Source organism: Ovis canadensis, chromosome 25 (assembly GCF_042477335.2).
Source record: "Ovis canadensis isolate MfBH-ARS-UI-01 breed Bighorn chromosome 25, ARS-UI_OviCan_v2, whole genome shotgun sequence".
Lineage (NCBI taxonomy): Eukaryota > Metazoa > Chordata > Mammalia > Artiodactyla > Bovidae > Ovis > Ovis canadensis.
Window position 1 is genome coordinate 46,860,316 of NC_091269.1, and position 25,740 is coordinate 46,886,055.

General features: G+C 40.7%; 4 protein-coding genes across 15 annotated transcripts in view; 1 reads left to right on the forward strand and 3 right to left on the reverse strand.

Annotated features, from left to right (window-relative positions):
* FAM149B1 (family with sequence similarity 149 member B1) overlaps window positions 1-3,892 on the forward strand; it is a 53,474-nt gene extending 49,582 nt beyond the window's left edge. For all 6 annotated transcript variants that reach the window (XM_069572049.1, XM_069572050.1, XM_069572051.1 and 3 more), the window contains 2 exons: window positions 1,457-1,553; window positions 2,667-3,892. In XM_069572049.1, coding sequence (XP_069428150.1) covers window positions 1,457-1,553; window positions 2,667-2,740 — 171 coding nt within the window. In that variant the 3' untranslated portion in view covers window positions 2,741-3,892. The remainder of the gene's footprint in view (window positions 1-1,456; window positions 1,554-2,666) is intronic.
* DNAJC9 (DnaJ heat shock protein family (Hsp40) member C9) lies at window positions 506-11,170 on the reverse strand. The gene is made up of 5 exons (XM_069572067.1): window positions 8,729-11,170; window positions 8,416-8,556; window positions 7,526-7,780; window positions 5,540-5,626; window positions 506-5,189 (listed from the first exon to the last, which is right to left on the reverse strand). The coding sequence occupies exons 1-5, from the start codon at window positions 8,906-8,908 to the stop codon at window positions 5,070-5,072; spliced, it is 783 nt and encodes a 260-aa protein (XP_069428168.1). The 5' UTR covers window positions 8,909-11,170; the 3' UTR covers window positions 506-5,069.
* Window positions 11,171-12,453: 1,283 nt separating this feature from the next.
* Window positions 12,454-14,471, reverse strand: MRPS16 (mitochondrial ribosomal protein S16). The gene is made up of 3 exons (XM_069572068.1): window positions 14,103-14,471; window positions 13,178-13,438; window positions 12,454-12,696 (listed from the first exon to the last, which is right to left on the reverse strand). The coding sequence occupies exons 1-3, from the start codon at window positions 14,113-14,115 to the stop codon at window positions 12,563-12,565; spliced, it is 408 nt and encodes a 135-aa protein (XP_069428169.1). The 5' UTR covers window positions 14,116-14,471; the 3' UTR covers window positions 12,454-12,562.
* Window positions 14,472-15,493: 1,022 nt separating this feature from the next.
* The window catches only part of CFAP70 (cilia and flagella associated protein 70), an 83,341-nt gene continuing 73,094 nt past the window's right edge, over window positions 15,494-25,740 (reverse strand). For all 7 annotated transcript variants that reach the window (XM_069572045.1, XM_069572041.1, XM_069572042.1 and 4 more), the window contains 3 exons: window positions 21,584-21,685; window positions 17,125-17,172; window positions 15,494-15,821 (listed from right to left, as the gene is read on the reverse strand). In XM_069572045.1, the coding sequence (XP_069428146.1) occupies window positions 15,741-15,821; window positions 17,125-17,172; window positions 21,584-21,685 (231 nt within the window). In that variant the 3' untranslated portion in view covers window positions 15,494-15,740. The remainder of the gene's footprint in view (window positions 15,822-17,124; window positions 17,173-21,583; window positions 21,686-25,740) is intronic.

Consider the following 25,740-nt stretch of genomic DNA (forward strand, 5'->3'; position numbering starts at 1 on the left):
TAATCAAAAAAAGTTAAACTCCAGTGCATATCAGATTAGCGTTAACTTCATTCTTTTAACATTGCTCTGAGGGAATTAAACAAAAAGTGGTAACATTATTTTGTGGACTGGTGGATGGGCAAGTTAAGACTTGCAGTTTTTGTTAACTGGTGTTTGAAATGCTAACACTGTCACCACTAAATGTACATTTACTAGACTTTTTACTTTTAAACATCAGAAGTTGCCCCAAACTCAGCCCCACGGCATTTGCTTTGTACAAGAGGGCTTGGAAAGCCCAGAGAGTGACTGAGGGCACACTTGTGGCCCAAGAACCAGGCACCCACACCCTAAACCAGTTTTCAAGACAGTGGTGTTTGCAACCCACTTATCTCAACTCATAATTCTTAAACTGTGTCAGCCTAAGGCACCATATGATCTTTCCTCCATTAGAAGAGTGGTGAGAATAAATGAATGGGACACTGTATTAGCTTCCTAGGGCTGCCATAACAAATTACCACAAACTGGGTGGCTTAAAACAGTATAAATTTATTCTCTCAGTTCCAGAGTCTGTTAAGTCCAAAATCAAGGTATCAGCAGAGCTACATTCCCACTGCAGGCTCTAGGGAAGAATCTTTTCTTGCCTCTATCCTAGTTCATGAGCTGTTCAGCTTAACTGCCTGTTTTTGTAAACAAAGTTTTCTTAGAGCAGAGCCACCACATTCAATTTTGTACTTTCTGTGGCTGCTTTCTTACTCTTAACAGCAGAATGGGATAGTTTCAGTGACAGTATGTTCCACAAAACCTGAAATGTTTACTATCTGGTCCTCTATTTTAAAAAAAAAAAAAAGTTTGCTGACCACAGATAGAAAACATGGGGCTTTATCAGGAGAGGAAAAAAAAACAAACCCTCAAATTTCTTATTCCAGTGCTGACAAGAAACTGAGGGGATGTTTGTTGTCCCAAAAGTACTAGCAAAATGGCCATGATAGCTCTTTTTTTAGTATCTGCATGTGGATATTTTAGTTGTATCTTAAAATCTTTAAATCCCTTAAACTTTGAAATGTTTGAGTCACATTTTAAGCATGGAGGTTGTCAGTGTTGCTGAAAACGTTCTGTTCTGTTGTTATAAACAGCAGGCACTGGAAATCAGATTCAAATTCCCTTGAGAGCCAATTATGAGTACTTAAGAAATATTAAACCATATGGATTATTTATAAATGCTGAGATTTTCTTAAAGGCATATTAATAAAGTTGCAGAACTTGCAATTTTTACAAGTTAACAATCACTCTGTGGGCTGCTGGCTTGGGATTTTTTACTTGGAATGTTAAGAGTATATTCAGCCAACTGTCCCTCAGACTGACAGATGATGCCAATTACACTGCTCTCTGACTTCAGGGCTTTCCCTTGTAAAACAACTAACACATCCTCTGGAAGAAGTCACACTGTAAGCAGTGACTCATCTTCTCTCTTTTTCAGCCAGATACGCAGTATCGTCGTGCGTGTGCTGCTGAGTATCCTCACCAGGCCCGACCTGGTAGGGGATCTGCAGGGACAGGTGGAGATATTACTACAGGTGGATTATTTTACTAAAGTCTTGTTAAGATCTTGCTTTTTTCCCATGCTTATTATTTTTCCTTCCTCCAAATTTTATATTTTGCTTTCCTACATCTTTATAAATCATCTCAAATTCATTTTGGAATATAGGATATAGTAAGGAAAATAAGAGAACTCTAACTGCTCAAAGCCAAAAAGTTCCAGATCTGTTTTCTCATATATAAATTAACCTCTTGCCATTCAGGCAGAGTAAACAATACTTTTTTTTTTTTTTAATCTAAACCAATTAAGCCAAATAAATCATTTTCATAGCATTCAAACACTGCATGGATTTTATTATGTAGGCAAAAACCTGTACTGCTATGGATTAAACTGCTCTAATCAGTTAAACTGGTAGGCCAAAGTAAGAAAAGAAATTCACAATGTCAAGACATGAGGAGTCTGATTCTATCCCACTAACTTTTTTGTCTAAGTTATATTCTATAGTTTCTGTTTTTACAGGAATGATAAAAGAAAATTTAAGGATGTCTTAATTCTTTCTATAATGGTCTTCTCACCACCAGGGTCATTTTTTCCTTATGTTATAGGTGAAATTTAGAATTACCAGGCAGTTGAAATGTTTCCTGTTAATAATCAGATTAATCAGCAAGTATGTTAAAAAGTAATCTGCCTGAAATCATCTCTGTAGTTCAAGTGAATTCTCTTAGTTCATGTTCCTAGTAGCAACACTTGGTAGTCTTTGAATGCTGTCAGCAGATTCTGTTCTTGAATCAGTCCTCAGGGAAGCACTACTGCCTCTGAGCTACAGTTATTACATCTGGCCATGCTGATGGTCAGGTATAACTAGTATAATGTTTAGGTAAGTGAAACACATTTTATTCCTTTTTAATTAGTGACTGTTTTCTAAAATTAGGTTACTACATCACATCTTACATAGATTTTGTTTTTACATCATAAAATATGTAAACACGATTTTTATTGCTTTAGTAAATATAAACTTTACTACTTAGCCACAGTCTCCAAATTTAAAGTCTAACAGTTGGAACAAAAAATGTCTGTACATAGGAGCTCAAGACGATCAAATCTAGAATGTCTATTCATGTTACTCTATGATGTCATCTTTGTCTCTCAGGTCCTCAGTTACATGGATCTACAAAATCTCAAAACAGAAGTGGACCAATCTCTAGAACCAGGCAGGGACCATAGCACGAATGAGGAGACCTTTCTTCGGGCTGCAGGGAACACATGGGAAGATTTCACAAATCAATGTTCAGTCATCTCATGATGCAGACCTTGTATACAAGAGACAACCTGAAACCATCTTTGTGAATTATTTTGGTACAACAGACTGAGAACAGTATCAGCCAAAGATTACATGGGTACTGTTTCTATCTCCAATTACTGTCTTCTGTTCAGCATAAGTTAATCACTTCACTGGACAGTAGTTTATAGCCAAAGATGTAACAAATGAATAATTTCCTCCAAATCACTGCTTATGTTGTCTGTTAACAATGATCAGTTCAATTACTACAGCATTCTATCAGACTACATGTACACAAAACGTAGCAAATCGTTTGATAACATTATTATTGGCTTTGGAATACTTCTGCTTGTGTTAATTTCTGGAGAGGTGTACTCACTTGTAAGTCATTTTTAAGAGACAGTTATGTAAAAAATCACATCACACAGATGTGATTCCTAAAGTTTTCTCTTAAATGTCCAAATCCATAGGCAGATATATATGGCAGGGATGAATAACTAAAAACATAAATGTTGAGCACTGGTATAAAGTAATCCATGTAATAAATAGTGAATTTTTTCCCCCCAGGTAGGACAATTCAGCCTTACAACAGCTGCCTATCAGGTTATACTTGTGTTCTTCTCAAAGTACTTTAGTGGCCATTCCCCACCCCCAACGCACCCCACCAAATATCACACCTGCCTTGCCAGATTTTCTCCTGCAGGTCTAAGAAATGCAATTTAAAAATTTATAGAATCTTTCTGTTAGTGAGCCAGCAAGACACAACTTCTTAAAATTCCTGAAACCCTGCCGTTCTGTCTAGTATAAACATATGCTAAGAGCAAAGGAAGAGAATTTTGACATTCTTCTGATTTTCACATGGACCTTTCCCGAGTGCACTCATGAATGCAGCAATGGTTTTAACTATGGTTTAAACTTATTTAAATTTCGTTGAATTCTGATGATCATTTTGGTTTTAGATCTTCTATTACTCTTCAGAGTTGATAAATTCAAATGATCATAAATTGGGATAATTTTATTGTTTCAAAGTGTTCTAATACTATCATATGAAGACAGATACAGCAAACAACCTGCATTAAAGTGTATTTTTAATACAATTAAAGAGTATTTTTTAACCTATTTGTAATCACAAACTGAAAACGTGTCTTATGCTTACCTCAGATAAATTATGTACATGAATCTCAGTAACAGAAGGCTTGTTTTATGCATATGGTATTAAATATATTAGCTTACAAATCAGAGATTTTAAGTTGAACAGTCTCTAAGAAATTTTCATATATTCTAATGAACTCATACCAGTTCTACTAAATATAAATGAAAATCTCTGTACTGTTCTCACAAATCAATACCATAAGAACATAACAAACCACTGGATCAAGACAGCTTGCCTTTCAAGGTCAAAGTTAACAAGGCATTTAGCCTCACCCTTTTATAGATGACGAAACAAGTTCTGACAAGCTCAGTAACCTGACTCTAAGGACATTCAGCAGTTAGAGAGGATTACAGCATCTCCTGCAACTTAAACTAGGCTATCTGCTACAATGGTGGCTAGAACTACTTTTCTTCTCTTTTCTTTATCCTAGGCACCATTCATATACTTAATAAATCATCTTTTAAATGATCATATTGAGATCACTTAAAAAGTCCTGGGAACTTAACAGTCATCTTTCACTTGATTATTTAATCTTATACAATTCTTACAAAAGAGCTTGAAGTAATCTGAACACCTGTTTCTCCTATACACCTCAAGCAAAGAGTGCCAAACTTGGTTGAGGAGGGAAAGAAAAAAAGAGAGGACGTATGCAAGAACATTAAGACTGCAAGCAAACAGGCAAGTATTTGGAAAATAGATGTCCAGCAAGTGTTGAAGGCTAGGTGGAGTACATGTCCTAAAAAACACACACCACTGAATACCCTGAAGCTCACTCCTATGTGGCAAAATAACAATCGCTAAAAGTGGTAGGGACAGATCTGCATTCTAGATAGTTCCTTATTCAGAAGAATACTCTCAAGGAAGCATTCACCCTCCCGCTCCCTCAGTGATCATCAACAAACTCCTTCATAGGAGGACCTCACAGAATGTCAGCATATTTCTAGGATATACTAAGACCAGGCTGAGAAAGTCTACTTGGTTTAGATAGTTGATCCAAATAATTTAGGCTTGAAAGACAACTTTTCTCAAGAGTTGAGTTGACTTTTTTCTTCAAATCTTGACTGTACCTTCCCTACAAAGGCATCAGTTAACACCTATGGACTTTTGAAGAGAATATTCCATTATTTCTTTTCTTTCTTGAGTGTCGTTTTTTTCCCTCCTCGTTTGGAAGGTTTGCAGTACTTTGCTTCCATCTGAGCCAGAAAATTGTCCATTTCCTTTTGCCGATCCTTTTGTCTGCTCTGTTTAAGAAGTTAAAACACAAGCTTTCAAAACTCAAGACTGTCCACAGAAATAAAGTATTTAGCAGTTGCCAAGGGAGAATAGAGAGTGACTGCTAGTGGATAAGGGGTTTGTGTTTAGAGTGATGAAGATGTTCTGGAATTAGTGCTGATGATGGTAAAACGTGATCAATATACTAAAAAAACCACTGAATTGTACATTTTAAAGGATGACTGTATGGTTCCTGAATGTCTTAAAAGATGAAAACAAAATGCCTACAATACTATATGAACTCCAAAGAAATACTAGCAGTAAGAAGCAGAAATTGAAAGAAATGGTGGTAAGCTTCACAGACAACCTCACAGTTTACCTGAATGGCTGCTTTCAAGTTATCCACTCCTTCATCAAGCCCCAACTCCTTCCTGCTCATTTCTGCTTCTTTAGCCTCTTCCTGAGCCTAAAACAGAAACTCATGTGAGATACAATACCAACCTAGCAAATACTAAAAATACACCCTTTTTCCCAAAAGCAAATCTGTTAAGACCATTTCAATTTGAGAATTATATAAATTAAAAGGATAAAATCAAGCAGTAGATCCTCTTTTTCCAATAAGCATTTCTGAGTGTTCCCCATTTGTATTTGCTAGGGGTAAGCAGGTCATTTGATTCCATAAACCATAGGGGGACAGGAAGGAAAACAAAATGCTAGAAGAGCTAAGAAAGGTCACTTAACCAAGGATGCTCTCAAAATGTTGCCAGGACACAGGCACCTCAAATTCCTCCTCTGGAAACCAAATTTATTACATGTGACTTGTGGTAGCCAAGAGTGCAACTCTGGTTTAAAATTTCCCAAGTAGCTAGGATAAACTCTTAACAAATTCCGTTTTAACGTTTCTTTAACAGATTTCAAAGCCGCCACCTCTTGCCATGTTTTACTAGGGCACTGATTCCAAGAATACCTTGGGAAAGGTTAGTAAGTTCATTCTCCAGGGCAACACCTAAGACTAGGAGAGGCCCCAATCCCCTGAGAATTTTCTAAATAGCAATGAATACTATTAATACTGTGAATGATGATATGTTAGAACCTCGTTACTCTAATGAGTTTCCCCTACCTACTTTCTGTCCTTGAAATCAATTTATTTCTTTTAATATTATTTTTTCTCTTAAGTTTGCAGAACTCTTTGTCAAAACTATTCCATTCCCCACTCTACCCCCCAAACTCTAGGGAAGTTTTTCAAGCTAACAGGCTATTGCTGAACACAGCTGTGCTCAGCTTCACCTAAAAAAAAGTTGCCAACTTAAACTGTCAGCTTGAAATCTAAACAGATGTAGCCTATAAGCCAAAGTGATGATCTTGATACATATTCCACTTCTCTCAACACACTTGTCAGGATTCTCCTGCACCTTTTTACATAAAAGCCTCAGACTTAACTCCACCTCCAATTCAGCCAAACAAAGTACCCGCCAAAGAGCTACAATCTTACACTGTCTGCTCTCCCTGGAGTTCCCATTATGAAAGCCAGGTTGAGGCAAGAGTGACTTTAATACCAGTCCAGTCTTCCCGTAAAGACCAGAGGCACAGCTATCTGTTACTTTGAATCTGCTCCCTCCTGAAACTCAGATGTCCTTACCCTCACCAACTCTCCAGTTTAACATGGGTGAAAAGGACACACAAACCACAATCCTTGATACTCTACAAAAGTGTACCTCAAAGGGTGTTTGGAAATACACCATTATCAAAATAAACTGGTTTTTGGTTGTTTTTTTTTCCACTCACCCCATCTCCCCATTTTTTTTTGTTTTTTGAATGTATATTCTCGGTCCAACTCAAGAATCGAAGTGAGTGAAGTCACTCAGTCATCTCTGACTCTTTGCGACCCCATGGACAAGCCTACCAGGCTCCTCCATGGTCCAGACGAGTACTGGAATGGGTTGCCATCAAACTGGGCAATACAGGAATTTGAATTAAGACATAGTCCTACAGTCTCTCTCACCTTCTCACCCCTTAACCAAGTGACTCACTGTGGAGCCTAGGTATCTGGATTCTGTTACTTTATTGCCTTAGAATGCCTCAGCAAGGTTAAAAGAATTGGCCCATATGAAGAATATTTCAGTGCTAATTTCAAGTGATACTGATTATCTAATCCATGCATTAAAATCCTTTTGAGCACAACAGAGTAGGGAAAAAAAAGTTTCTCTTAATGAGCTCATTATGCTCATTTAGTTAGATGGCAACTAGAAGTTAAGCCTTATCTTTATTTCAGCAGTCTTATTTCTATTTTCATTGTTATAAATATCCTCAAATTCTTTTGGGAAGTAGTCAAGATATAAATAGTAAATGGCATTCAAAATCTTACCCTCCTTTTCCTTGCATTCATCTTCTGCTTCGATTCTTTGACAAAGGCGTTATAGGATGGGACCTCTCCAGCATCAATGGCTTGTTGAATAATGTGCCTTATCCTGGGTTCTTCTGTGTACTGCACACACAGCACAGACTCCATAATCTGATCCATGTCACCCTTGAAGTCCAGATAGGCCTGTTTAATATCAGTCAGCTCTTCTTCAGAACCTTTGTATGTCTTCTCAAAAGCCTGAATGTCTTCCAGAGATATCTGAACAAATGAGAGACACATGCTGTAACTTTGAATCAGTTTATTTTAAATAACTGGAATACAAGAAAAAACTTAACTCAGGTTTCAAAATATTTCTCCCCAAATACAACAGCTGCTTGAGTTGAAACTGTTGCAAGGAAGCAAATTTTCTATGTTAAAGATTTTCTAGGGTTCTCCCTAGTCCAATCTTTAGAAATGCTAAGCTACACACCAGGAAAATTTAAGCGAAGTTTCCAAAGGTGAGAAGAGACCCAGAAAAATACTCAGGCCTTACACCTGGCTTCGTAAAATAAACACATATTATAAAAAAATTTAACGTCCCCTTTCACTCCACTCTACACCAACAGATAGTTAAAGGCCCATTTCATTAAGTGTGTGTATCTACGTATGTACATGCATGTGTTATAACACACATATATACATGGTTCAACAGAACGGTTAGATAAATTTGCCCTTCTTCAAAGAAGTGGGTCTCTCCTAAGGAATGTCTGTGTTGTGTGTGCGTTTATTAATATTTAGAGACCAAAAAATCCTCATCCTTAATAACACAAAACGCAAGGCCTTAGAGGCATTCAATAAAGGTTTGTTGAATGAGAAATGTTAACGGTCACAAGAAAATCTCCAGAGTTCTTTACCTTTTTAAAGAGTAATCTCCAATAGGCCTCCCAGTCCCGGTCTTGGCTGAGCACATCAGAATCCTCGTCCACTGTTCCCTGTTCATCGTATAATGTTCTCTGTTCTTTGTCACTCAGAACGGAGTAGACCTTCCCAAGGATCTGCGGGAAAGAGTACACTAAAATCACCCCTCCGCCTCTCACTGAAACCGCGCCGCGAGAAATAAAGATTAGAAAACGCCAGGCCGGGTTCGGCTCACTCCACTCCGGGAGAGGCCGGGCGGTCATAAGACGGAGCGAAGCCCGGGCGGCCGGTGGATAGAGTCTAGCGCACCTGGAAGCGGCGGGTGGCGTCTTCCTTGTCGCCCTCGCCCACCCGATCCGGGTGCACCTGCAGGGACACCTTGTGATAGCCGCGTCGGACCTCGCTGTCTGAGGCCTCGCGCCGCACGCCCAATACTTGGTAAAGGTCGGCGGTGCCGAATAGTTCTTCGCACAGTTCCAGAAGCCCCATGGTCGGCAGCGGTGCAAAGGGGCGGCGGGCTCAGCGAAAACACCTGAACCCAGCTACACTGAGTAAAGCTCAAGAGCGCCTACCTTTTCCCGCGCAAAAAGCCCGAGGCGCAAGCGTCACAAGAGGCGCCGGAAGAGGCGGGGCCACGACGCCGCACTTTACGGCCGTCGAGAAGTGGGGGCGTGGCCAAGCTGGGGACGGCCAGGATTGAGGCGGTGAGTCTCCGAACACCGAAATCTCCTTCCACAAATTCTCTCAGCCTCGGCCATTCTCCCCTTACTCTGAAAACCTCATCTCTACCTTTTCCCCAATGTCCCAGCTCAGTTTATGCAACAATGTAAACGTTCATATTTGGTTGAATCTAGCGCTGCGTTCTGCTCTTTATTCCAGTAAAAAACAGCGTAACATCAGCATTTGGCAATCTCATGTGGTTTAAATTTGGGGATCACAACAGATTGTGGAAAATTCTTAACAGAGATGGGAATATCAGACAACCTTACCTGCCTCCTGAGAAACCTGTATGGGCTTCCCTGTAGCTCAGACGGTGAAGAATCGGCCTGCAATGGAGACCTGGGTTCGATAGCCCAGTGGGGAAGATCCACTGGAGACAGGAATGGCAACCCACTCCTGTATTCCTACCTGGAGAATTCCATGGACCGAACAGAGGGGCCTGGCAGGCTACAGCCCATGGAGTAGCAGAGTCAGACAAGACTGAGCGATTAACTACACTACTACAAGAAGCAATAGTTAGAACCAGACGTGGAACAATGGGCTGGTTCCAAACTGGGAAAGGAGTCAGTCAAGACTGTAAATTGTCACCCTTATTTAACTTATATGCAGAGTAAATCATGCGAAATGCTGGGCTGGATGTATCACAAGCTGGAATCAGGACTGCAGGGAGAAATATCAAAAACCTCAGATATGTAGAGAACATCACCCTAATAGCAGAAAGTGAAGAACTAAAGAGTCACTTGATGAGGGTGAAAGAGAGTGAAAAAGCTGGCTTAAAACTCAACGTTCAAAAAACCAAGATAAGACATCCAGTCCCATCACTTCATGGCAAATAGACAGGGAAAAAATAGAAACAGTGACTGATTTTTTTCTTTGGCTCCAAAATCACTGCAGGTGGTGACTGTAGCCATACAATTAAAAGACGCTTGCTCCTTGGAAGAAAAGCTACGAAAAACCTAGACAGTATTAAAAAAGCTAAGTGCTGAAGAATTGATACTTTCAAACTGTAGTGCTGGAGAAGACTCTTGAGAGTCCCTTGGACAGCACGGTGATCAAACCAGTCAATCCTAGAGGAAATCAACCCTGAAAATTCATTGGAAGGACTGATGCTGAAGTGCCAATTATTTGACCACCTGATGTGACGAGCCGACAAACTGGAAAAGACCCCAATGCTGACAAAGACGGAGGGCATGAAGAGAAGGGAACAACAGAGGATGAGATGGTTGGATGGCATCATTGACTCAACAGACATGAGTTTGAGCAAACTCTGGGAGGTAGTGAAGGATAGGCATGCTACAGTGCATGAGGTCGTGAAGAGTCGGACACGACTGAGTGACTGAAGTTGGGACTGCTAGGCAGGGACTTTCCCTTGAGCCCTACAATTTAAAAAACCTACATTAAACAAAAAGCACAAAATACCAGTCTTCTAAAAATTATCTAATTGATAGAACTTCTAGATTTGACTTTTTTTACAGAATCATTTCCATTCACCTTCCAGTCCCTGAATCACCTTCCACTTTGGTGGAGATAACATGATCCAAACCCCCATCTTGATAAAAATAAAAGCTTTAGAAACAAAGGCTTTCTCAAGTGCAGACGTGGGTTTGAGCATGTTGGATTTGAGATGGTAGCAAGACAGACAGATGCAATCATCCAAGAATTGGTAAAAAATCTGGTTCTGGAAATCCAAAGCAAGAGTAGGACTAGAGGAAACTTTGGAAATCAGGGAGAGGATGAGCTTACACAGAAGTTTCCATAAGTGTGTCTTAAATAAAAGACAGACCAAGGCACAGAGTGAATACACAAATTGGCAGAAATTCAACAGCTCAAAATAATACCTATTTCACATCAGTTCCCTTCATCGGTCAATACTTTCCAGAATTACATTCTCCTCTACTCTACCAGTTAAGGTTTCTCCCAAGACCTCAAACTCTCCAGGATAGACTGTTCTCCTTTAAACTTTGAAATGGTTTTCAAAGCATTTCTTTTTCCTACCTTCAAGATCAAACTCCCATAAAGTCAGTTGCTCTCTGCCTGTCCTGCCTTTAAAGCCTCCCCAAAGCAAGTGGAGGCCATCCAGTGACAACTCAGAGAGCCTTGATGACCTGAGTTTGAGGTGGCTGGCAATTATTCTCAGAATATAAAACTGAGGATAGGTTGGTACAACAATAAGGCTTTAGAATCTCCTATATAAATCTCCCATATTTTAGTTTTACACCAGATTATGACATATTATTCAGAATGACGACTAAAGCCATCTAACCCTGCTACAGTTATGGTGGAACAGATAACAGGCTTTGGGGGGACACAACAAGTCATTTATATTAACAAACTATGGTGCTGCTGCTAAGTCACTTCAGTCGTGTCCGACTCTGTGTGACCCCATAGACGGCAGCCCACCAGGCTCCCCCATCCCTGGGATTCTCCAGGCAAGAACACTGGAGTGGGTTGCCATTTCCTTCTCCAATGCATTAAAGTGAAAAGTTAAAGGGAAGTTGCTCAGTCGTGTCCGAATCTTTGCAACCCCATGGACTGCAGCCCACCAGGCTCCTCTGTCCATGGGATTTTCCAGGCAAGAGTACTGGAGTGGGGTGCCATCGCCTTCTCTGACAAACCATGATACCTCAACCTAATTTTGTCGCTGACTTTTAAAAGTAGACTTTTGAAAAGTCCCTTATCTTTACTCACTACTCCCACTACAGACATAACATGGTGGAAAGGGCTCTCCAGGTAGGAACATCAGGGTCTGACTCTGTTCTGCCCAATACTTGGCCTTGACCAAGTTTCTACTTCTGAACCTCAGCTTCCCTACTGATACACTGGAGACAATCCTACCTAATTTCATGATACCTTATAATTCTCACAAATAACCTTGCATGGAAGTTGTACATAGGTACTTTACTTTCTTCCAGGCATTCTTTCTTTAAAAAGTAGATTATTAGAGCCTAAAAGCATGTAACAAACTACCTTTGTAAATTTGAGATTGTATGTTGACAAGACAATGTAAATCTGCAATTACAAAAACAGTAAATGAAGTAATCATATTCTTGAGTTGGTGGGATGACCATAAATGATTAAACAAGGAATACTTGGAGAGGACAGACATGCTGGTTGGGGACTTTGAAACAGGGAAATCTTGGAAGGTAGTAGGCTATAAAGTTGCCCAGGGGACCCAGAGTCCAATCTACACCACAACCACTGTCTTTCCCCTGAAGAAGGCTGAAAGAATTAATTAGTATCTATACCCAGCTTTATGTCGGTCAAGAACAAACTTCTCCCTGGGCTCTGTTCAGATCAGGCCAGATGATCATGGATGACTTAAAAAATTCCATTTATTCACCTCTAAATATAATAAAACTAAGAGTTCTGCACAAACATTTTAAGAGGACTTCAAGTTCGTTCCCACTGCTATGTTCACTGAAGTCAGTTCTCTTTTGTTTCTGTAGCCTCTGTATCTGTTTTCTGAGCCGCTAAGAGGACTTCTCGTGCCCGTTTCCGTCGCAGCCTCTCAGCATTTGTGATCACCATCGGGTGCAGAGGAAAAAAGCCAGAAAGACCTAAAAGTAACAGGATTTTCATTCATTATAACAATACAAACTAATGTTTACCTGGGACCTCAGTCTCACTGAACTGAAGTCTAACAGAGATTTGATCCAAGACAAAGATTCAAAACAAATTCCTCACTTGCCAAAATGTTTTCACCTCTTCCCCCAGCTCCCTTCCTTCCATTTACTGCAAGATCACAATGGATGTTGTCTACTTCTTAACACTATTTTCCTTACTTGAAAAAATCGACTGACAGTCATGCAAGACACACCATTCCCCTTTTTTTTTAGCATAAAATCTCAGTCATCCAAAAAGTCTCATGAAGTCTCTACAAAAGGAATCTCCAGATTTCAACTGGCAACTAGATCAATTTCAGTTCTCCCTCCAGTCCTGATTAGCCTGGAGATAGTGAAAATCATTCTTAATTCTCATCATCTTGGAAATGACTTCAATTTAAAATCCCCTCAAAGAGGTAAGGCTTAGCTGAGTTACCCAGAAGCTTTTCCACAGGCTTTGAGAGGTGGGCTCCACAGCCAATCCAATGCCGGATCCGGTCCAGGTTGAGAGCAACGAGTTTCTCTCCATGACTGTTGGGCATTGGATCATAGGAGCCCAGCTGCTCTACGAAACGGCCATCCCTGGGACACTTGTTGTGAGCAGCCACGATGCGGTAGAAAGGCCTGTTGGTACAGCCACCGAGCGCAAGGCGGATGGTTAAGTGGCCTCCACGGTAGGCCTTGCAAAGGACAGTAGCTGTAGACAAATAAGTGGTTAAGACACAAGAATCGAGAGCACAAAATGCAGAAAAGGAAATGAGACAACCCCCTTCACCCACTGAAATGTCCTTGCTGCTGCTGCTTAGTCGCTTTAGTCGTGTCCAACTCTGTACGACCCTATGGACTGCAGCCAACCAGGATCCTGTCCATGCGATTCTCTAGGCAGACTATTGGAGTGGGTTGCCCGTGCCCTCCACCAGGGGATCTTCCCGATCCAGGAATCGAACCAGGGTCTCCTGCACTGCAGGCAGATTCTTTACCTCTGAGCCACCAGGGAAGCCCAAAATGTCCTTCCTTTCAACCAATTCTTGTCAGTCTGACTCAGAAACCCTTTCTTTGTGAAACTCCTCTTAAACACTCCAGCTATACCCATCGCACTCAACACAGGCCTGATATTTACTGTCTCTGGAACAAGCTGAAGCCCGGCTGCCTCATCTAGAAAATGAACGCCATTTATCTCAAAGGAGTTCAGCGAAAACTTTAAAAGCGAACAAGAAAACCACTGAGGGCAGAATCAAACGTGTGCAGTTTCAGGTACGGACTGTCTCTAGCTCGTCTAGGAGAGCGCAGCTCCAGTCAGTCCACACTCCCTCTTATCCCCACGACCGCCCGGAAGGTCTCCCGAGGCCCCCAGCACTCACTGAGCTGGACCATGGCGCAACCGGCGGGCCCCGGGGCCTGTGCGCCAGTTGCGACGCTTCGGAGCTTCCCGGAGCCGGAGCGAATCCGCTCTACAGCCTCCGGCTGCGCGAACAACCCGCCAGAAAGCTCAACGCTGAAGAACCGCGGACTTCGACACTCCTCCACCCGCGCCCAGGCACCATGGTACCGGAAGCGAGTGGTCCACTCGCCCCGCCTCTTCCGGCCCTTTCCCTGCACTTCCGTAACACAACACGGAGAGCCCTAAGATATCTTAACTGCCACAAAGAAGGAGCGGTACAACTTGGGAATGCCCTGCGAGCCGAGCCCGGTGGGATCTCCCGCCCTCACTGCCCTGTGGGTCTCTGCCCAAGGGAGGAATACTGGGAGAATACAGGGAAGGGGGGAAGTGAAAGTGTTAGTCACTCAGCCGTGTCCGACTCTTTGCGACCCTACGCATCGTACCCCGCCAGGCTCCTGGGTCCATGGGATTTCCCAGGCAAGAATACTAGAGTGGGTTGCATTCTTCCCTCAAGGGGATATTCCTGACCCAGGGATCAAACCCGGGTATTACCTATTGCGGCAAATTTTTTACCGCTTTGAGACCAGCAGAGAAGGCCACCATCTAGATGTTTTCCGAGCACCAGTTAGGACCTAGGCGCAGTGCCAAAGAACGCAAAGATGAAAGAGGGCTGTCCTTGCCCCTAGGCAGCTGACAGTCCTGGGGTGAGCAGAAGAGAAGGTGAATCTGGTAATTCCTCAGGACGACTTCATAAAGGAGGTAGCATTAGGGCTGAAACTAGAGAAGAACTATAAATGAATGATTTTGTCCTGTGTTTACCAATGTGCCTTTCACTTTCCCTCCTGTTTTTCCATGTCCCTCTTATTCTCTGTGTCCTCCTTTAAAAAATAAAGACAGGAAGCCTTTATTTTTGGTTTTGCTGTGCACTGATCCAAGAGGACAAGGGTGAGGTATGGTTCCTTTGTCATTTCTAGCCCTAGAATAACGGCCTCAATTGTGAGGAGTTTTACATCTGTTACATAGTAGTGGATTCTTCATAGAGCCCTTGTGATTTACATCCATCAAGATACTGTCAGCAAAGACCACTCGATTCAGCTTCTCTGTTCACTGTTAGATCTGGGCACAACTCATGTGCTCTTTGCCCTAATGCAGTGACCCAGCACAGCATTCTTCCTTTCCACCCACCTTAGAAAATGATGCCTTAATTCCTAAGTTCCAGTAAGTGAACCTGGTCACAGACCTTAGCAGTTGACTTCCTACAGGAGTAATTCTGATAAGCTTTCACTAATAATTAACATACTATACCTTACTTACACACACACACACACAAATAGTTATATTCTTATGTATATCTCAGCATACAATAACAGATGAATTCTGAGTTTTTTATTTAGGTTTTTTTCTATTGCCATCCAGTTAACTGTCAAACAGTAAAACATCCAGTAACAATAGCCATTCAGTAAGACAATGGAAATAAATGAATGGGTATCAGTTATATTGATGATCATTTCTTTCTTTATCCCCAGTCTTCATTCTGGTGAAACATCCAGGGTTTAATTTTTCTTGAAAAGAAAGGAGCTCAGCATCCCATACAGAAAATTCTTCAGGTAGAAGGATGTCAGAAAGATGGATTTCCAAAGCCAACTGTCTCCTGAACCATGTGGAGCTCTGCAAGCAGATTCTCATCTTTCAATTTTAACTGCATAAGAGGTAGAAGGGAAGAACACATACGTCACGCCTGACATAGCTATGTGGAGGCTCCTTATTTGTGGGGCCACAGCTAAAGAACATAGTTCCTCAGGTTGGAATTGACTCTTCCTATATTCTCTGTTTCATGGTAACTCCATTAAAAAGTCTCAGAACACTGTGCTGGTTACATGGAAGTGTTCACTTTACCAAAATTTACATAGTATGAATGCTCACAATTTGTACTTTTTTTGTGTAAAAAAAAAGTTTATTTTTAAAAAGTTTACCCTAATACCCAAATATATTCTTAACTAATGTATAATACTGTTTGGCAGGTGAGAGACAGGAATAAAATACATAGGAATCAAAACCATTAGATTTGAATTTAATTTTAAAGTCTCAATGTGTAATGGCCACATCTGGTTGCCTACAAATCCACTCTCTTCTTTTACTAACAAAATCTTCATTTCTTTTCAGGACAGCAATGTAAGCAACTAAAAAGCAACAGAGTAGCTAACAGTAATTTCAACTGTGATCAATGAAATGTAAGTTCAAGTCACATCTCTTTAAAGGCAGGTGAAATAGCTAGTGTGGCCCTTTTGTCCTTTGCCTACTTTGTTCTTTACTATGCTTGAAATATGCATGTGATAGCTTGAGGTACAATGGCTGTCTTGCAACTGTGAGGGCTGGAAACTTCATGTTATGACTGGTGAAGCAGAAAGAAAGAGGTTGGGTTTCTGTTAACACTGTGGAGCTGTGGTACCAGTATGTTCTGGACTTTTCATTAGATGAGAAAAAATAAAACTCCTAATTTGTTTAAGCCACTGGCTTCCAAGTCACATTATTTGCAATCATAACCAATAGACTAGACCAGGGATTCACAAGCAATAGCTCATGAGCCAAATCTAGCCTGCTGCCTGTTTTTGTTAAGTAAAGTTTTACTCGAAATACAGCTGTGCTCATTGGTTTGCATATTGTCTGTAGCTGCTTTTGCACTACAAGGGCACAGTGTGGTAGCTACAAGAGAGACCACGTGGCCCACAAATCCTATTTTGCCCTTTATAGAAAAATTTGCTGACTGCTGGACTAGAACACCACCTTCATTTTGTATGTGAGGATAATGAGACCCATAGAGGGTAAAAAAAAGATCTCCCACGGTAATATGTGGGTTATGGCAAAGATGGTTAAGAAAGTCCTCTAGAAAAATCTTCGTATCGTGAAATGCTGTGAAGTCAAGTCTTGAATTAAGCCAGCACCTTCCTCCTAGCGTTCCCAATGTCAGTATACTACAAATAACAAAGGTATCTGCATCATACCTTCATCGTGTACTTGTAGGCCTGCTCAGCTTCCAGTTGCCGTCCAGCCTGAAAAAAAAGCACAATTTAGTGATGAAGACATACCATAATCATTAAACGGAGAAGGCACACTGCCGCCATTGCTGCCTAAAGCAGAAGATTCCACAGCTTCTTGGTTAAGAACCTCTGAATGAAAAGCGGAAGCAGGAAAATGAAAGGTGGTGGGGAAACCAGATAGTAAATATAATATATACTTATAAATAAATATATATATATATATATATTCCTCCTTCATTTCAAATAGCTGAAAGACAACTTGGCCTTTTTTTTTCTTCCTGAAAGCACCATAAGTCATTTGTTCCTCTTAGTATTTAAGCTATTCTGTTAATATTAGCTAACACACATAGCACTTGCTTTGTAGTTTACATTGTTTTAATCACTTACACTTTTAAAGTGCTTTACTTTCATATATACCACTATTATTTACATTTATATTGTATATCATTTACATGCCACTATTATTTATAATTCCCAGTTTACAGATAGAGAAGTCTGGGCACAGAAAAGATAAATAACTTGCCAGGGTTATTAAGCTAGTAAGTGGAGGAGCCGGGTATTGAAACAATACAGCCTGGCTCCAGAGTCCAAGTTTTTAACTGCTAAAATTTATCCCATCGTGGAAGAAGCAGATACTGGCATTACTTGCATGTAGATCTGGATATGAAGGGAGAATACTACTTCTCCTAGTTACTTCTTGTATGAAGTACTCATGTAAGACTTAAATGAGATAATATGACTTCACTAATAGACTTCACTCAGCATCTGTTGGGTCATCAAAAAAGCATGAGAGAGTTCCCAAGAAACATCTGCTTTATTGATGATGCCAAAGCCTTTGATGGTGTGGATCACAATGAACTATGGAAAATTCTGAAAGAGATGGGAATACCAGACCACCTGACCTGCCTCCTGAGAAATCTTATGCAGGTCAAAAAGCAACAGTTAGAACTGCACATGGAACAACAGACTGGTTCCAAATTGGGAAAGGAGTATGTCAAGGCTGTATATTGTCAGTTCAGTTCAGTTCAGTCGCTCAGTCGTGTCTGACTCTTTGCAACCCCATAGACTGCAGCATGCCTGGCCTCCTTGTCCAACACCAACTCCCAGAGCCTACCCAAACTCATGTCCATTGAATTGGTGATGCCATCCAACCATCTCATCCTCTGTCGTCCCCTTCTCCTCCTGCCTTTAATCTTTCCCACCATTACTGTCTTTTCAAATGAGTCAGCTCTTCGCATCAGGTAGCCAAAGTATTGGAGTTTCAGCTTCAACATCAGTCCTTCCAATGAACACCCAGAACTGATCTCCTTTAGGATGGACTGGTTGGATCTCCTTGCAGTCCAAGGGACTCTCAAGAGTCTTCTCCAACACCACAGTTCAAAAGCATCAATTCTTCTGTGCTCAGCTTTCTTCACAGTCCAACTCTCACATCCATACATGACTACTGGAGAAACCATAACCTTGACTAGTCGGACCTTTGTTGGCAAAATAATGTCTCTGCTTTTTAATATGCTGTCTAGGTTGGTCATAACTTTCCTTCCAAGGAGAAAGAGTCTTTTTATTTCCTGGCTGCAATCACCATCTGCAGTGATTTTGGAGCCCCCCAAAATAAAGTCTGACACTGCTTCCACTGTTCCCCATCTATTTGCCATGAAGTGATGGGACCAGATGCCATGATCTTTGTTTTCTGAATGTTGAGCTTTAAGCCAACTTTTTCACTCTTTAGTTCCTCTTCACTTTCTGCCATAAGGGTGGTGTCATCTGCATATCTGAGGTTATTGATATTTCTCCCAGCAATCTTGATTCCAGCTGTGCCTCTTCCAGCCCAGCGTTTCTCATTATGTACTCTGCATATAAGTTAAATAAGCAAAGTGATAATAAACAGCCTTGACATACTCCTTTTCCTATTTAGAACCAGTCTGTTGTTCCATGTCCAGTTCTAACTGTTGCTTCCTAACCTGCATATAGGTTTCTCAAGAGGCAGGTCAAGTGGTCCCATCTCTTGCAGAATTTTCCACAGTTTATTGTGATCCACACAGTCAAAGGCTTTGGCACAGTCAATAAAGCAGAAATAGATGTTTTTCTGGAACTCTCTTGCTTTTTCAGTGATCCAGTGGATGTTGGCAATTTGATCTCTGATTCCTCTGCCTTTTCTAAAACCAGCTTGAACATCTGGAAGTTCATGGTTCACGTATTGCTGAAGCCTGGCTTGGAGAATTTTGAGCATTATTTTACTAGCGTGTGAGATGAGTGCAATTGTGCGGTAGTTTGAGCATTCTTTGGGATTAGAATGAAAACTGACCTTTTCCAGTCCTGTGACCACTGCTGAGTTTTCCACATTTGCTGGCATATTGAGTGTAGCACTTCTCAGCATCATCTTGCAGGGTTTGAAATGCCTCAACTGGAATTCCATCACCTCCACTAGCTTTGTTCATAGTGATGCTCTCTAAGGCCCACTTGACTTCACATTCCAGGATGTCTGGCTCTAGGTGAGTGATCACACCATCGTGATTATCTGGGTCGTGAAGATCTTTTTTGTACACTTCTGTTTTCTTGCCACCTCTTCTTAATATCTTCTGCTTCTGTTAGGTCCATACCATTTCTGTCCTTTATTGAGCCCATCTTTGCATGAAATGTTCCCTTGGTATTTCTAATTCTCTTGAAGAGATCTTTAGTCTTTCCCATTCTGTTGTTTTCCTCTATTTCTTTGCATTGATCGCTGAGGAAGGCTTTCTTATCTCTCCTTGCTATTCTTTGGAACTCTGCATTCAGATGCTTATATCTTTCCTTTTCTCCTTTGCTTTTCACTTCTCTTCTTTTCACAGCTATTTATAAGTCCTCCTCAGACAGCCATTTTCCTTTTTTTCCATTTCTTTTCCATGGGAATCGTCTTGATCCCTGTCTCCTGTACTTACATATCCTTAATTTTTTCCATGTTTTATCAATCAGTTTCTGAGAAAAGTGTATTGAAATCTTGCATTTTAGCTTATAGATGAAGAAACTGAGGCCCAGCAAGTTTAAATAAATTGTCTAGGATCCCACAGCTAGTTGTGGCAGAGCTGGGGTAAGAACTCAGGTATTCCTCATACTGATATTTACTCCAAAGAGAAAATTCAATCATTTTTGTTTTGTTAGTTTCTCTTATAATCACAATATCCCCTGTTGGTTTTGTATTATGTTGGCCAATAAAAAATTGAGGGCCACTCTCATCATTCCCAATTTGAATCTTAGGCTAATGTGCAAGTTATTGAAGCAAGTTATTTTAATTATGAGAGGGTTATTTCCTACAGGTTAAGGAGCTATCACAAATTTCCACCCTTAGCCAGCAGTTCAACAGGAAGGAATGATTCAGAAACAGTATAAGAGAATCTCCTTTGCTGGTATCTGACCTTGTTACATTCTGATACAATATCACTCCCATTTGTAATTCTTTTAAATGAAAACTACTTTAATGAAACAGGAACTCAGGTCATTAAATATAACTAAATACATTTAAAATATAAACACCATGCCTTTCCTGATTAGTTTGGTAGAGCTGAGGTAAGAACTCAGGTAAATATCTAATCTATCTTTCTGAATAGCTAAACTATCTATCTGAATTCTGCTCTCAGAGAAAAATGTCAGAGACAATTACAAAGAAGAATGCTTCACAGCTTTGGGTACATGTTTTAAATGATAGGACTTTTGGGGAAAATAGCTTCAGTCTATCAGAGATTTCTGTTGTTGCTAATTCATTTATGTCTATACCCTTATAGGCTACTTTGCCTTTTTTTTAATCACTGGATTTTTATATCGCTTTTATAGACCATATCCTACATTTTTGGTAGATCCAGAGCATAAATGGCATGACTATACATTTCCCAGACTTGAGGTCCTAAACATGAGAGGGTGCTAAAAGGAGGGCAGAAGGAGAACCTCTCTTCCCCAAGTCTAATCTGCCATCCCACTGCATAACCCTTGCACATCTCCTAACTACAGCCCCAGACCACAATCTGATCTGTACATGCTCCTTCATCTTGGGGCAGGGCACACATTGGGCTGGGCTTGGTTTGTGTGGCTTGGGGTTGGGCCTGATGAGCAGCTCAAAAATGTTGCATGGAACCCACTCCACCTGAAACCCCCACTGGTGGTCAATTCCAGTCCACCCCCTTTACCACTCACCTGAGACCACCAAATCCAAGTGCCTCACTTCTATTTTTAGAATCTCCTTTCCAGACAAACACACCTAAGCATATAATTTTCAGGCACATTTTAAGGAGAAGCTTCCCAGACATGGCCCCTCCTTCATCACCAGTATAATGACCAAATCTAAGCTCACCAGACCTCACCTATCATGAATTGATGGCCTTCCCACTATCCCTTTCTTTACTTGGCCCCTCACCTCTCTGCCCAAGGACACTGTGTAAGGATAATAAACACTCACCTTCAGGCAGACCAGAGCCAGATATGCCCACACTTCAGCATTGTAGTTGTTCAAAGCATTGGCTTCAGAGAGAGCATCCTCAGCCTCTGTGAGCTCCTCTAGCTTGAAAGGAAAAGAAGATATGTGATTTGTTAAGTCAGAGTAATTTCCACTTAAGCCAGCTAGAATCTGTTTGGCTGAAAATGCTATGTCCAAATAACTGGTGTATGTGTGACCCATACTAATAATTTTCAACTTAAAAAAAAATTTAGCAACAGAAATCATTGTTCAAACAAAATCTTTTGTGGTGGTGTTCCAATATATGAGGCTTCCCTGGTAGCTCAGAGGTTAAAGCATCTGCCTGCAATGCAGGAGACCTGGGTTTGATCCCTGGGTCGGGGAGATCCCCTGGAGAAGGAAATGGCAACCCACTCCAGTATTCTTGCCTGGAGAATCCCATGGACGGAGGAGCCAAGTGGGCTACAGTCCATGGGGTCGCAGAGTCAGACACGACTGAGTGATGTGAACGAGTTAAAAGTAGAACTGCTTTGATTAAAAAGTCAGGTAGGGGACTTCCCTGGTGGTCTGGTGGTTAAGGATTCACCTTCCAGTGCAGGGGATGTGGGTTCGATTCCTGCTGGGGGACTAAGATCCCACATGCCATGAGACAACTAAGCCCTCTCACCACAACTAGAGAGAAGCGTACTTCCACGAGGAAGAGCCCATGCACTGCAAAGATCCCACATGGCACAACAAAGATTCCACATGCTGCCACTAAGACCACTGCTGCTGCTGCTAAGTCGCTTCAGTCGTGTCCAACTCTATGCGACCCCATAGATGGCAGCCCACCAGGCTCCCCTGTCCCTGGGATTCTCCAGGCAAGAACACTGGAGTGGGTTGCCATTTCCTTCTCCAGTGCATGAAGGTGAAAAGAAAAAGTGAAGTCGCTCAGTCGTGTCTGACTCTTAGCGACCCCATGGACTGTAGCCTACCAGGCTCCTCCGTCCATGGGATTTTCCAGGCAAGAGTACTGGAGTGGGATGCCATTGCTTTCTCCACTAAGACCACATGTGGCCAAAAATAAGTAAGTAAATAAAGAACATGCAGAAAAAAAATACTACTGAAAAAAAAAATCAGGTAGGGGAATCTGGAGCTCTGTCTGCTGGGCTCTCAATTTATACCCCTCTTCTTCCCTCTCTCTACAGCAGGCCCATGAGGGCTTCCATGCCCCACAGAGCTTCAGGTGCCAGGGGTGGAAAAACCAAAAGTATTCTCTATCATGTGTGCATCATTCAGTGATTTCCCTGCACACAATGGGATGTCAGACACATCTGTAGTTGTTCCATTTACATCATGTATCCCTTTCTTAAGTTAAAGTCCTATTAGTCTGTCAAATTACTATTGGTCAGAAAGGTTCTCTTTCCCCTAACATTAGTTATTGATAGCACAATCTTGAGCAATCTATAAAGTATTCAGAGATTCTAGGGTGCTCCCTGAGCTCTGGGCACATGGATATCATTGTTGCCCCTAATATGGTGAGTTTGCTTTGTAAAATCTTCCAAAAGGCCACCTAAGGAAAGGATAAGATACTTCTCTCTCCCTAGTAAACTGCTGTTCATTATCCTGTTTTATAAAAGATGATAATGGGTTTCCAGGCCCAAGACAATATGAACAATGGCCTTTCAAAAATGCCCATACATTTTCCCATACTTTAAATGTCTTGGAGATATTAATTATTTAATCAACTTATACTTGCTAAGGCTTTACTCTGTGCCAGGCAATATGCTAGATAATCTGAATAAAAGAAAAAAATACAATCTTTGTCCTCAAATACAAAGGAAAAAAATACAAACTTTGCCCTTTTATGACAGATATATAAAAAATTAAGACAAAATGAAAACTCAAACACATGAAGAGTTCTGATACAAAATAAGCACCCACGCACACATATACGTGTATGTATGTATAATTTAGTGGAGGGACAGAGGAATAATTCTTCCTGAGAGTAAAGGATGGCTTCAGAGAAGAAACATTGCTAAAGTCAATCTCAGCAAATAAAGAGCTGTTAGTTGTATTTCAAGGCATTCCAGATAAGAGGAATTTCATATACAGAAGCATGGAGGCTTTGGAGAGAATGGCATGCTCAGGAAACTTTTAATAAACCTGTGTGGCTGGAGAAGAGATGGGTGGGGGAGAGAGAAATAAGGTGAGAGAGAAAGAGAAAGAGAACAAAGGAAGTGATAACACTGAGAGGATTAGAGAGAGACCAGATCAATTTTTTAAAAATCTGATTATTATTCTGAAACAAGGGGTAGTATTGAAGGGTTTAAATAGGGAAGTAATAGGCATCTGCATATTTTAAAGACCACTTTGATAAAAACAGCAGCAGATGAATTGAGGGAGAACAGGATACCAGCCTAGCAAGTAAAGGGGATAAAGCTTGAATTAGAGCAGCAAAAGTAGGATGAAGAGGATAGAATAGACTCGAGAGACATTTAGGAGGCAAAATTAATAGGATATTCGATGCCTAATTAGAAGTAATGGAAGTAGACTAGGATAGCTTGTAAGTTTCTGGTTTGGTTGACAGAGTTCATTTAGTCCCATTCACTAAGATAGGGAATAAAGGGGAACGTACAGGCTTAAGGAATGTGAGAATCCTTCAGAGATAAGTTAGGTTATATTTTGGATATGTAAATTATGAGGTGTCTTGGGGACCACCAAAGGGAGCTGTTTGACAGAAGGGTCAGAACATGAAAGTGTTAGGAACTGAAACTTTAGTATAGAATTCACTGCGGCACAGGCAGCAGTTAAGCCCACTGGGGTGGATGATATTTCTTAGTGAGAAGAAATACAGTGACAGAAGAGCTGGCTATAGAACCCAGGAAGACCCAACAATTATGGTGGGTAAAAGACCAGGAGTCAGCGAAAAAAAGGCTGAGAAGGACACCCTTGTGGAAGTCAATGGAGGAGAGGGCTTCAAGAAGTTAGCAGTCAACAGGTTAAGTGTCACAGAGAATTCATCTAAGGGTCTGCTGCATTTGGCAATTAAGATGTTATATGTGGTCCTTGTCAGAGAAGTTTCAGCCAAGTGTTAGGGTTATACATCTAACTGCAAGGAAGTAAAGGGTAAATGCAACCTAGGAAATGAACATATAATTCACAAGTAAAGAAATACTTGTATCACATGATTTCAACTTCTTTGTGATGAAAATGTAAATTAAGATACATATTGGGATTCCCCAGTGGTTCAGTGGTTAGGACTCCATGCTGTCACTGCTAAGGGCCCAGTTTTAATCCCTGGTCAGTGAATTAAGATCCTATAATCTGTGCAGCACAGCCAAGAAAAAAAGATACATATCAAATTGGCAAATAATAATGCCCGTTGTTGATGAAGTTAACAGTAAAATGGATTCTCTTACCTGGCAGAGTAAAAATCAGTATATAGCCTTTCTAGAACATGAGTTGACACTATAAAGACTAACATTTTTCTACATTCTCTATGAATATATCCTAAGGAAATAACAGAATTATGCACAGAGATTTATGTCTAAGAATGTTTATTCCTGCTTTATTTATAATAATATAATTGTAGAAACTAATGACAAGTCCAATACTAAGTGGCTGGTCAAGTAAATTGTGATATCCCCATACATAGATATAGTATAACTATGACTGAAACACTCATTGGGGGGCAGAGATTACTTGGACATCTTAGCAGTCGGGCTTAACACAAGTTTTTCTGAATTTCTATATCAATAAAAATATTTTTATACTACTTAAAACAAACAGAAGCATGATTTATGCTGACTAGTTTATATAGTTGGTTTCTTGTACTTTTGAAAGTGCTGTTTGGTTTTTAACACCAATAGTTGTTTTACATCCCTTCTGGGAAGGTGTAACAGAGGGCATACGGCTTCTATATAAGTGATCACATGTCCCAGTTGACTATATCCCAGTATAAGTATTAATATTGCCCTTTACATTCTTAAAAGTGTCCAGGTTTATATGATAAATTACATGGTAATCTTACTTATTCATCCAAACCAGGGAATACTACACAGTTATCAAAATTCATGTTTTAGACTAATTGAAGATGTGAGAAAGTACCAATGCTATATTGTCAAGTAGAAAAAAGATTACAAAGTAGCAAATATATTATTCACAATCTTATACATTAA